The sequence below is a fragment of the Rhinopithecus bieti genome, unplaced genomic scaffold (assembly GCF_001698545.2).
Source record: "Rhinopithecus bieti isolate Rb0 unplaced genomic scaffold, ASM169854v2 scaffold_15296, whole genome shotgun sequence".
NCBI lineage: Eukaryota > Metazoa > Chordata > Mammalia > Primates > Cercopithecidae > Rhinopithecus > Rhinopithecus bieti.
Window position 1 is genome coordinate 1,903,267 of NW_016809075.1, and position 12,463 is coordinate 1,915,729.

The 12,463-nt window shown below is 34.9% G+C and overlaps 1 protein-coding gene across 3 annotated transcripts in view; it reads right to left on the reverse strand.

The window, feature by feature from the left end:
* RAB3GAP1 (RAB3 GTPase activating protein catalytic subunit 1) overlaps positions 1 to 12,463 on the reverse strand; it is a 121,323-nt gene that overhangs the window by 36,348 nt on the left and 72,512 nt on the right. For all 3 annotated transcript variants that reach the window (XR_001888443.1, XM_017888484.1, XM_017888483.1), the window contains exons 8-14: positions 11,996 to 12,095; positions 8,672 to 8,753; positions 6,644 to 6,712; positions 6,237 to 6,310; positions 3,585 to 3,677; positions 2,947 to 3,116; positions 713 to 802 (exon numbers count right to left, since the gene is read on the reverse strand). Coding sequence is in view for 2 of the 3 variants with exons in the window: in XM_017888484.1 (XP_017743973.1) it covers positions 713 to 802; positions 2,947 to 3,116; positions 3,585 to 3,677; positions 6,237 to 6,310; positions 6,644 to 6,712; positions 8,672 to 8,753; positions 11,996 to 12,095 (678 nt within the window). In the remaining variant the exon portion in view is untranslated. The remainder of the gene's footprint in view (positions 1 to 712; positions 803 to 2,946; positions 3,117 to 3,584; positions 3,678 to 6,236; positions 6,311 to 6,643; positions 6,713 to 8,671; positions 8,754 to 11,995; positions 12,096 to 12,463) is intronic.

Genomic DNA, 12,463 nt, shown 5'->3' on the forward strand with positions numbered 1-12,463 from the left:
TTAGGCAGTCCCATATTTTCAAGATTTCTATTAAGATTAAAAAACATAAAGCTATAGTTTAATGAAGCTAAAGTTGTAGATTTCAATTTCTTCTGTGGAATCTCTAGGAAGTATTCCAAATTTCATGTGCTGTTTTAAAAATCTTTTAATTACAAAATGAGTATGTCTAAACAAACAAATATCATAACTGTCTAAACTGAAAATGTAAAAAGCCTTTGCTTTTTTCTCTCACCTCATGAAATCTACTTCTCAACAATAACTGTAAAGTTTGACATATATCTACACTTGTCATTTAAATTCTTCCACTTCTTAATTTTTCAAATACTAAACAAAGAGACCATGAAAATTTACCTAATTTTACAGATTTTACTTCATTAAAGAGTTTTCCATTTACTAACTAGTTTTAAAATATAGAAAAAAATCTGTTGAAAACATAAATTTAATGATTTCACCAAAACTCTACAATGAGAGAAATCCTACAGCTGTGTAGAGTATATTCATGCTATTTTTTCATTGTTTCCAGAAAAATTCTTGCTACTCAAAATATGTATCTGTGCTAGTTATCTAAGTGGAAACCATGATCTCCCATCCAAAATTCCCAAGGTGATTTTTAAAATAAAAAGATATTAAGCTATTAAACTAGAAATATATAGAACCTCTAGAAATTCAGTGCATTTAAAACATTTTAATATTGAACCCCAAATCAACTTACATAGTCTTCACTCTCTGATGGAGGATAATTATTATCTGTTGAAGTAGTTACATCTAATGGTTTCTCAGAAACAGCATCAGGGAATAAGAACTTGAAGGAAAGGGAAAAAAAAAGTCGTGGTTTTAGACCAACATTTCCTATTTTGGTTTGATTTTTATAACTCATATAGACTTATTTAACTTTTTAATGGTTTTGCTGCTCTAACAATAGAAATGTTCCAGTTGTATTGGCCAGTTTGTTCTACACTCACAATTTTTTTCTATTTTTCCTTGAAAATACACAAGGTTTCAGTGACTAGCCAATTTTAGAAATTAGAATTTTTTTCTTAAAAGTAATCACTTGATTCTGTAAGCTGAATGGTGCAAAAGCAAAATCTCATCACTGTGACTTCATGCTCATCAAAGGCCATTACATTTTTTTAGAGTTACTACTATTTAAGAAACAAAACCATAAAAGACAATTTAAAAACACCCATGTACTCATGAGGATCTGAAGAGTTATATCATCTACAGGCTTTCATATATAGACTACTAAGAGATGATATTCAAGACCCACAACTTTATTTTATGATACCCCTGGAAAGTAGGAAGCAGTTTAAACCTATAATAACCGATGTACCTTTTCCATATGGTTTCTGTTTATATGTACGTGTAGGAGTGGTCAAAAAAAATCCAGTGTACATGACAACTGAGCTACATGATTTGAATAACATTCTTTAAGAATACAGTCTTAAAAAGGAGGCTCTCTACAGACATTTATTTATAGTCCTTTTATCACTGTTCCTCTCAATTGTTTTGTGGTATTGCTGATTAGTAATTCCTCTCACTATGTATACTTTGCCACATATTATAGAACATGTCCAACAGACTTTTAAAAATTAGATGACCTACTATGTGCCAAGTGCCAGTACCAGGCACAATTACCAGCATTATCCTATTTTCATACAACTGTTTGAGCTAAGTATCACTGCCCATATCTTACGACGTACAAGCTAAAAAGTTGGCTAAAAGTTTTGTTCAGACAAATGGTAGATAAGATTAACATTAAGTTTCCAAGTCCAGTTTTCTTTTCAACACTTTTCTTGAAGGTTTTTCCCAATGCACAAATTTCCAGGAATATGATTTTAACCACAATTACAGTAAAAATAGCTATCATTTATCAAAGGCCCATATACGCCAGGCAGTGTCACAGAAGATCCTGTAATCTTCACAGCAATCTTGCAAGGCTTTGTTAGCCATATTTTATAGATGAGGAAACTGAAGTGACTTATTCAAAGTCACGCAGTAAGTCATGCAGACATTAAACCACGGTGTGGATGCCCCCAGGCTGGGGCCATTCCATCCTGTTATACCTAGGAGCCACCTTAGCCCTCTACTTATCTCCCTCTCATTCTCACTAAAAGCTTTCTCTCAACTACTGTCAAAGCAACCTTTCAAAAATATAATTCTGGGGCCAGGTGCAGTGGCTCACGCCTGTAATCCCAGCAGTTAGGGAGGCCAAGGCGGGCGGATTATCAGGTCAGGAGATCAAGACCATCCTGGCTAACACGGTGAAACCCCATCTCTACTAAAAAAACACAAAAAATTAGCCAGGCGTGGTGGCACGCAACTGTAGTTCCAGCTACTAGGGAGGCTGAGGCAGGAAAATCGCTTGAACCCAGGAGGTGGAGGTTGCAGTGAGCCGAGACACGCAACTGCACTCCAGTCTGGGTGACAGAGCGAGACTTTGTCTCAAAAAAAAAAAAAAATTCTAATCATTTTGATCTTCTACTTAAACTGCAAGATAAAAGCCAGTGCTTCAGCATGGCAGGTTATCTACTACTTCTCCAGCCTCAACCCTGGTCATGCTCTGGGAAGCACCCTACAAAATATCAACTGTTCAGCATGCTCTCAAACCTCTGTTGTTCCTCTGCTTCTAAAGCCTTCTTTTCATCAAGATTCAGTTCAAATGTCCCTCTTTATGAAGACTTCCGTGATTCCCACTGCCCAGACAGGGACAAATGTACCTCTGCTGTGCTCTCACAGCCCCCTTGCCAGATTTCTCACGTGCAACATGGTATCATAACTACTATTTACTTTCCTTCTCACCACTAAACTAGTAGAAATTTTCTAAATGTGGTAACTGTTTCATTCATTTTATATTCCAAAGTCACTGTCTACCACATAGAAGGAGCTGAATATATAATGAATAAATGATTCTGCAGATAGACCTATAAAGACAGAACATTTAATTACCAGGAGAATAGTATTGAGGACATCATTATTTAGCGGTGACTCCTCTACACCTCTGTGTTTTCGGATTTTCTTCTTTGCAGTGTGTACCATATTTGAAACTGATAATTTATGAATTGGAACTGATGCCGGCTCTGTCAATTTTGACAAAGCATGAGTTATATCAGCAGTTTCTATAAAAAGAACAGAAATATATATAAATTATATCACCAACCTTAGCAGGTGAAAGTGATGAACAAATTGATGACTGAATAGAATATTTTACTCATTCTTTTTACTAGTGTTACATGGTCTTGGAATTATAAAATATTAATATACACGTTCAGCTTTATGTGCAAGCATGAGTGACAATGGTGTCACACAAATTATTTCTCCCCAGGAGACTTCAAAATTTAACCTCTAAAACTCTACTTTTCAAAATATTTTACATTTTTGGTGGAAAGAACTTATTAAATGCCCTTAATGTCTTAACAAGCACCGGGTATAGCCTGGAAAGGAACTGTAGCTGTCAGGTCCATCAAAACTTGATTCTCCAACTTAATTCAAAATGAGAAAACACATGAAAAGTTGCTGAAAAATGTGCCAAGGAAAAAGAGGAAGACATCTGAAGGTAATGTTAAAAAAAAAAAAATGCAGGTTACCTTTGCCTTCTTCCTCAAATGCAGATCGTCCAAGAATCTCATCAGTTGACTCCTTTCGACGGCAAATTTTAAAAAATTCAGTGACAAAATCACCTATGTAGGAAAAAAGTTATCATTTTTGACACTTAACTGAAAAAACAAAATCAGTCCTATAAATTAAAGTATGTCTTTCCACAAAAGCTATTAACTAAGATATGGTAGAAAGTAAAACCATGCAGTTTTCCATTGAAAAGGCAAGAATTAATCCTATATCAAAGGTAGCCTTGTTCTTTTCTTTCTCTCCACGTCCCAGGATATTTAAAAGCTTTTCCTTAGAATTCCTTCTAGAAGGAAAGAAAAAAATAATTGTACCTAATAGTACTTACTGTATGCCTCAATGAGACCCAACATTTGTCATTAAGTTACATAAGTAACAAGAACTTACTCTAGGTATGTAGTAATCTTTCCCCAACTGCTACACTACTAGAATCTAAATCCATTAATAAATAAAATTAAGAAGAAACACTAAAGATATGTTTCTAGAGGATTAGGAAATCATGTAGGATAAAGATATTTCAGTTTCTGCTACATATTAATGGTATTCTTTCTGTCATTATTATTGTTTTTGAGACAGAGTCCTACTCTGTCGCCCACGCTGGAGTGCAGTGGCACAATCATGGCTCACTGCAGCCTTGACCTCCCAGGCTCAGGTCCTCCCACCTCAGCCTCCTGGGTAGGCTGGGACTGCAGGTGTGCATCACCATGCCCAGCTAATTTTTGTATTTTTTGTAGAGATGACGTTTCGCCATGTTGCCAATGCTGGACTCAAACTCCTGGGCTCAAGCAATCCGCTTGCCTCAGCCTCTCAAAGTGCCGGGATTATAGGCATGAGCCATTGCACCCAGCTGTCTGTCATTATAATAAAAAGAGGTAAAGCGATTTGAATCTTCTAAAGAGCAACAATGTTTACACAAATAAATGAATGCTTAACAAATACTATCAGTACTAAGATACATCAAGTACATCTAAATTTTATAATTCACCAACTAATTCTGAATTAACCCATAACTTTTTGGGGGCTTCCTCAGAAAGGTAGGAAAAGTCTATAATCTAGTCATACAAAATATTAGAAGAAGTAAGGTAAGATCATGGAACATTAAACTAAAATGAGAATACTTTCAATTCTAAGGTCCTCAGCAAATATCACATAGTTGCAAGACGAGGAATAATAATGTTACTAAGAAGCAACTTAGTACGTAAACATAATATGTAGTAATTCAACGATTAAACAACAGAAAGCATTTACTGTTCATTTACTATAACAAAGGCACTGTTAAATGTGATATATATACACACACACACAGGTACATAATCTCATTTGATCCTCCCAATAACCCTGTGAAGTAAGTACTAATGTTATCTCTATTTTACTTATGAGGACTCTGGGGCTTAAAAAGATTAAGAAATTTGACCAATGTGGTCAATCTAGGATTTGAACTGAGGTCTGTCTGACTGTAAAACTCTTGACATTGACTCTATACTGTTGCCCTAAAACCCCAGACAAATTCGCCAATGGTGGACTTATACATTATACATCTTTGTTTTCGCTATTATATAGTTAGCACAAATGGCAACTACTAATCAGCATTTGACAAATAGCATATGAATGATAAAGAGCCCAAGAAAACAATGCTTTAGAGAAATGCATCATTACTGTCATAATAAATATTTGGTAACTCCATCAGTTAAATGGTAATATATCAAATGACAGGGAGTTAAGGTAGCATGGATGAACATTAAAAAAAGGAGAAAATATTCTCATGTGTACTAAATATAAGGAGGAAAAAGATGACAAGGCACATTGAGGAGATGGGTTCAAAAGACTTCATGAAAGAGATACACCTAAAAAAAGAGAAGGGGACGAATCCCAGACATAAGATACAATAATAGTATCTGAATAGCAATTAATATTTTTCAAAGTACTTCCATTTATGTTATTTTACTTGATCCCTCAAATAACCTTGTGAGGTGTATAAGATTATTCACATTTCTTTTCCCATATCAGAAATAGGCTGCAGATGTAACACAACTCTACATAAGGGCTCTAATGTGCACCGTCAAAAACAGTGCGCTTCAGGCTGGGCGCGGTGGCTCACGCCTGTAATGCCAGCATCTTGGGAGGCCGAGGCGGGTGGATCACGAGGTCAGGAGATCGAGACCATCCTGGCTAACATGGTGAAACCCCGTCTCTACTAAAAACACAAAAAATTAGCTGGCGTGGTGGTGGGCGCCTATAATCCCAGCTACTCGGGAGGCTGAGCAGGAGAATGGCGTGAACCTGGAAGGCAGAGCTTGCAGTGAGCTGAGATGGCACCACAGCACTCCAGCCTGAGTGACAGAGTGAGACTTCATCTCAAAAAAAAAAAAAAAAAAAAAAAAAAAAAAAAAAAAAAAAAAAAAAAGCGCGTCAGAAAAATAAAGCTGAGATAATGAGAAAATAATGGAGAATTTGCTGGCACTACTCAAAAAAGATTCACTGCTACTGGCAATGATTTTTTTCCTACATGGTGTTAACTGAGGAGGTGACAAAGTATAAAGAATGTATGCAGTGTTTCTGATTTGGAAGTTAAGCAGATCAGTGGTATTTCAGGAATGGAGCATAATATACCTTACCTAGCAAACACTGAGGATTCTCAGCTTTTCGAACTCTAACAGACCAATGCGGAGCTTGAATAGGATCCAAATCACTAAAACGTAAACCAATAAACATAAGATCCTAATTATGACAATCTGCAAGATTCATGAACTTATTAAAATGCAGTCTAATGAAAACATAGAAGGACAAGCAATCCATTTAGCCTCCCTTAAACTTACTCTTATCCAGATGCATAGAGCCATTTGGATAAGTTTTTAAAAAATAACATCATAAGAAATCAAAGTCCTTAGACAATAAAACACAAAACAGAACATTAAAATCAAAAGAAAACAATAAAAAATGCACATAAAAATTACTAGCAATTTGAGAGTTATTCTACTGAAGTTTTTTAATCTCATTGTACTACTACTCTTAACATACTTACGAATAAACATCATTATCCACAATGATCCCTTCTGTCAGATGAGGCCACATAGTAGCTAAATGGAGTTCACTAAAGTAAAACATAAAATACAACCAAAAGCTTTAATGCTGACCCAGCAATTATATTTAATACTTCTAGAAAACTATTCCAAGGAAACAAAAGTATGTTACAGTGGCATTATTTATAATACAACAAACTAGAAACAACTTATTTAGCAAATGGTAGCACATCCTTATTAAGTTAATGTTTTGAAAACATTAATCTCATTATACATAATAGCCAAAAAGCATAAATAACCCACCAACTAATGAATGGATAAACAAAATGTGGCATATCCATACAATGGTATATTTACAGTCATAAAAAGCACAGAAGAACCTTAATTCCCCCTTATCCACAGCCTCACTTTCTGCAGCTTCAGTTACCCTAAATCAACTGCAGTCTGAAAATATTAAGTGAAAAATTCCAGAAAAAAAAAATCCATAAATTTAAAATCACATGTTGTTCTGAGTAGCATAGTGAAATCTTGTGCCATCCCACCGCAGTAGGTGAATCATCCCTTTGTCCAGTGTATCTACACTGTCTATGCTACCTGCCCTGTTATTCACTTAGTAACTGTCTTGGTGATCAGAGAGATCACAAGAAAAATGTGCATGGTACAGTGAGATATACTGAGAGAGATAGATCACATTCACATAACTTTTATTAAGGTATATTGTTATAGCTGTTCTATGTTACTATTAGTTATTATTGTCAATCTCTTATCGTGCCTAATTTATATTTATCTTATGTATTTATTTATTTTGTATTACTACATCACCTGGAAATCTTACTATGCCAAATTTATAAATTAAATTTTACTACTTGTATGTATGCATAGGAAAAAACAGTGTATTTAGTGTGTGGTACTGTCCATGGTTTCAGTCATCCACTGGGGATCTTGTAACATACCAGCTGTGGATAAGGGGTGACTACTGTACTGATTCATGCTACAAGATGGACAAACCTTGAAAACATGCTAATTAAAAGAAGTGAGACACAAAGAAAGCCACATGTCATATGATTCCATTTATACGAAATGTCCAGAATAGCTAAATCCAAAGAGACAGAAAGTATATCAGTGTTTGCCTAGAGTCAGAGGGTTGAGAAGACTAGGGGGAAATGATGGCTAAGAGGTGAAGAATTTCTTTTTAAGGTTATGAAAATGTTCTGGAATTAGATGATTATGATGGTTGCATAGCTCTGTAAATATTAAAAACCATTGAATTGTACACTTTTAAATAGCGAATTTTATGGCAGGTAAATTATATCTCAAGTTTCAAAAACGTTATAGATCAGGAATTGGCAAACATTTTCTATAAAGAGCCAGAGAGTAAATATCTTAGGCTTTGTGAACCATGTACAGTCTGTTTTATTTTTTTTCTTTTATAACCTTTAAAAATGTAAACACTATCCTGACTTCACTGACCATACAAAAACAGGCTAATGGCCAGATCTGGCCCAAAGGACACAGTTTGCTGAATTATAGATGAATATTAAATCTCAGAAAGTTTTCATGTAAAATTATAAAATAAAGAAAGGAAATGTAGGTCTTTCTTTCTTTCTTTTTTTGAGACAGAGTCTTGCTCTGTTGCCCAGGTTGGAGTGCAGTGGTGTGATCTTAGCTCACTGCAACCTCTGCCTGCCAGGTTCAAGTGATTCTTGTGCCTCAACCTCTTGAGTAGCTGGGATTACAGGTGTGCGCAACCACACCCATTTAATTTTTATATTCTTTCATAGAGACGGGGTTTTGCCACGTTGGTCAGGCTGGTCTTTAACACCTGACCTCAGGAGTCGCCCACTGAGCCTCCCAAAGTGCTAGGATTACAGGCATGAGCCTGTGCCTGGCCCAGGTGTACATCTTTCTTTATTTCCAGTACTACATTCATCCCAGCAGGCTATAGCATCATAAAGCACAGTAGAATCAATATCAATATAAATTTGAAGTAAAATATTCCCACAATTCAAATGACAGGTTGAAATTCTCACCTAATAGGATCTTCACAGGCACCAAATGGTAACTTGCCAAACTCCAAACCTCCAACTTCTCCTCCTACAAGGGCATCTATGTCTAAACAAAAGAAATATTTTTCCATCATTTGGGAAAAAATATAGAAGAGTCTATTCTAGTTAAGGCCTTTGGAATATTATAGCTTTATAAGTGTCTACAAGAGAACACATATAGCAAGTCAGCAAGTTAGAGCAAGTTACAGCATACGTAGTCTAACAAATATTTGACTTCCCCAGAGAACGTTATAGTAAAAGGGCACACTTATTTCCTATTTATCCAATATTTCATTCAGGCCATGTATTTTAAATTTTGCCCTTCTCAAATATTCCTTAAATATTACTCAAGAGAATATTATTTCTGTAATTTTTTTTGCACTTTAAAAGAATGTAATTAATATAATCCAAAAAGAGTATCCAAGTATTTAAAAATCTATTCACCAACTACACTAATCAGTTTTGCTGTCAGTAATTTCTGAATAAGAAATTAGTACATTTGTCATCATTAATAACATTATATTTTGGTTGATAGTAAATGGAAATATATAAAGATCAGAAAAGAACCTCCTTTCCATTATGAATGGCACACTAGACTAGAAGAGAACTTAGACGGTAAATCATTCCTCTTAGTTCTGTCTCTCCTGAGGAAGTAATAAGCATTTCTAAAAGTCATCAAAAGGATTTTTTTTCTCTTTGAAATAATACAAATTATGATGTTTAATTATTCACATTACACTAGGATTTCCTAAAATTAAAGCCGACTGAGTTAAGAAAACTTCCCATATTTGCTAAAATCACATCTGATATTTATCTACATCCTAAGTAAATGATTTAAAATTAGTCATCAAATATGAATCAATTACTTGATTCGGTAAATTTTCTCAAGTCAATTCCATTTTCCAACTAAATAATGCTTATAATAAGAAAGATCACAATGACTAGCATTGTTACAAGTGAGTTTGTAAAACTTCAAAATTATGAGCACATTTTATAAATTAGTAAATTAAAATTATTACTAAAATATAACTGTTTTAGCTGAATTAAAAAGGGAGAAGCAACTCGTGGAGTGAAAAGCGTATTGGGCTTGGAGTTTGACTAGTGTTGTATGCAAACTTTATCACATGGTGACCATATGACTTTAAGCCACTTACGTGAGTTCTTTAAAAAACTTACAATCTAAGAAACTTACATCTCTAAGAAAGATAATAATACATGTCTTGGGCCGGGCACAATGGCTCAAACCTCTAATTCCAGCACTTTGGGAAGCTGGGGAGGGTGGATCACCTGAGGTCAGGAGTTCGAGACCAGCCTGGCCAACATGGTGAAACTCCATATCTACTAAAAAATACAAAAATTATCCAGGCATGGTGGTGCATACCTGTACTCAGGAGGCTGAGGCTGAGGCAGGAGAATCGCTTGAACCCAGGAGGCAGAGGTTGCAGTGAGCCGAGATCATGCCACTGCACTCCAGCCTGGGTGACAGAGCAAGACTTTCTCAAAAAACAAAACAAAAGATAATAATAATAATTGTCTCAAAGGTAAGTGAAAATTATACAAAATAGCATATAAAATACGAAAAGCACAGTGTCTTGTCCATATTATATTACATGTTCAGTCCCTTTCCCCTTATAAAGGAAAATGTTAAGAATTTATATGACTTTCAACCTACTGAGGGAGAAGGTTAATTATTTTAATCCCCATTTTAAAACTTGACAATAGAAGATTAACAAAGATTTATTGGCAATCTTATAATGCTAAGGTTCTAACTCTTGGGCTTCTTCACAGATCATGAGCAAACCACACTACCTTAGGAAATCTTTAAAACTGCTTTGTAAGAGAGTAGCCTTGGAAAAAAAAAAGATAAGAATGGACACTTCTAACTAGACGTAGACTATAACTTGTCCAGTGGGTACTGTTATCTGGGAACTAAAATCACCAACACAAACATTTGCGTGTTTCTTCTGATATAAATCTAAAGCTTAGCTTTTATTTCTCTGTTGTAGTTTAGATACGGTCCTTTTATAGTGTACATTAGAGTTGCAAATTATTTTGTGATATATAAAATAAAATAGTAGTAGTACATATAACTGCCACAAGCTAAGGATATATTACATTAAAAAAAAATTTTTTTTTTTTTGAGATAGAGTCTCACTCTGTCACCTAGGCTAGAGTACAGTGGTATAATGTCGGCTCACTGCAACCTCCACCTCCCAGGTTCAAGGGATTCTCCTGCCTCAGCCTCCCAAGTAGCTGGGATTACAGGCTCCTGCCACTGCACCTGGCTAATTTTTGTATTTTTAATAGAGACAAGGTTTCACCATGTTGGCCAGGCTGGTCTTGAACTCCTGACCTCAGGTGATCTGCCTGCCTTGGCCTCCCAAAGTGCTGGGATTACAGGTGTGAGTCACCATGCCTGGCCTGTATTATATTAATTTTTATATCATCTCATGCCTACCAATTATTTTCAATCCTATAAATAGCCAACTACTTAGAACAAAAATAAACAGTAAAGAATATTAGTTTATTTTATTTCTCTTTAGGGGAGGTAGATTAAAAAATGTTTTCAAGCTAGTGAAATTCTTGTATTTTATAGGTTTGTATTATATTCCTTATTAGATGGGCTTCAATATAATCAAACATATGAAAGAAACACCCATGAATCAAAATGTTAATTAGGACATATGTCCATGAAACTGAGCTTTTCTAGAACTTAGGTAATGTGTTGTTCATACTGCTGTCCTTAGCACTGCCTAGTCTATTACAGGTTAATAATTAATAATTGTTGAATGAATCTGTTTATCAAGGGTAAGCAGGCAAATTGATTTTGATTATATTTCTATAACATACAAGTTAATTATTATTTTCCCCTACGTATATTTTTCTCCTCTGCTTTCCTTGTTTAGCCCCCTTTCTTGAAACAATACTCTCTTTAAAGTTTTTTGCATGTCTGTTCTCATTTTATGAGGGTGAGCTAAGAACAGCTCTGCTCTTATAATAGTCTAAAAACAGACATGTTAATCATTCGCTACATTTATGGCATATAATGTACCACAGCAAGGGGTGCCCCAGGCTTTTAAAGACAGATTGTCAAACATAGAGTATTACTATCTCTAGAAAACCCACAGTTTTTCTTTAAGAGAAAAAAAAATGATAAGGGCAATGAAAGCAACAATATTACATTTAAAATGAATCACAAATATTTCTAATGTAAAACACTTGAAACTCTTGTTAAGTAATTGTAATTTCTGAATGTATCTTTTTCATTTAAATTCAATAAGTTAAATATAGTTCTCTAAATGCTCTCACCTGGAGGTTGCTGAGGCCAAAAATACTGTTGCCAATCTTGAAGTACATAGGTAAATCGAATAGCAATACTAACTGGAGGCAATGGAGTTAAAGGACATCCCTAGGAAATACATGCAAAGACAATACCATGTAAATGCTGGTACCCTTTCGTATTAACATCAAAATTTCAAACTTATGGAACGGATTAATACTAGCTTTATGAAACTAGATTTTCAGATTCTAGTGTTAAACAATAGGGTGCATATTCTAGTTACTAAAAACATGATATTCTAGCCATTCCAAAGGAAAAATAAGTAACTGAAGTCATTAGAGCCACAGATGCAAAATTTAGGAAATCCTTTTCACAGAAGAAATTCTCACAGTCCAAAAGCTCAAGAGGTGGATCAGAGCTGAACAAGAGGAAAGATCCTATACTAAGCAACAGTACTGGCAATTGTGAGACTAGGTTTTTTTTTTTTTTTTTTTTTT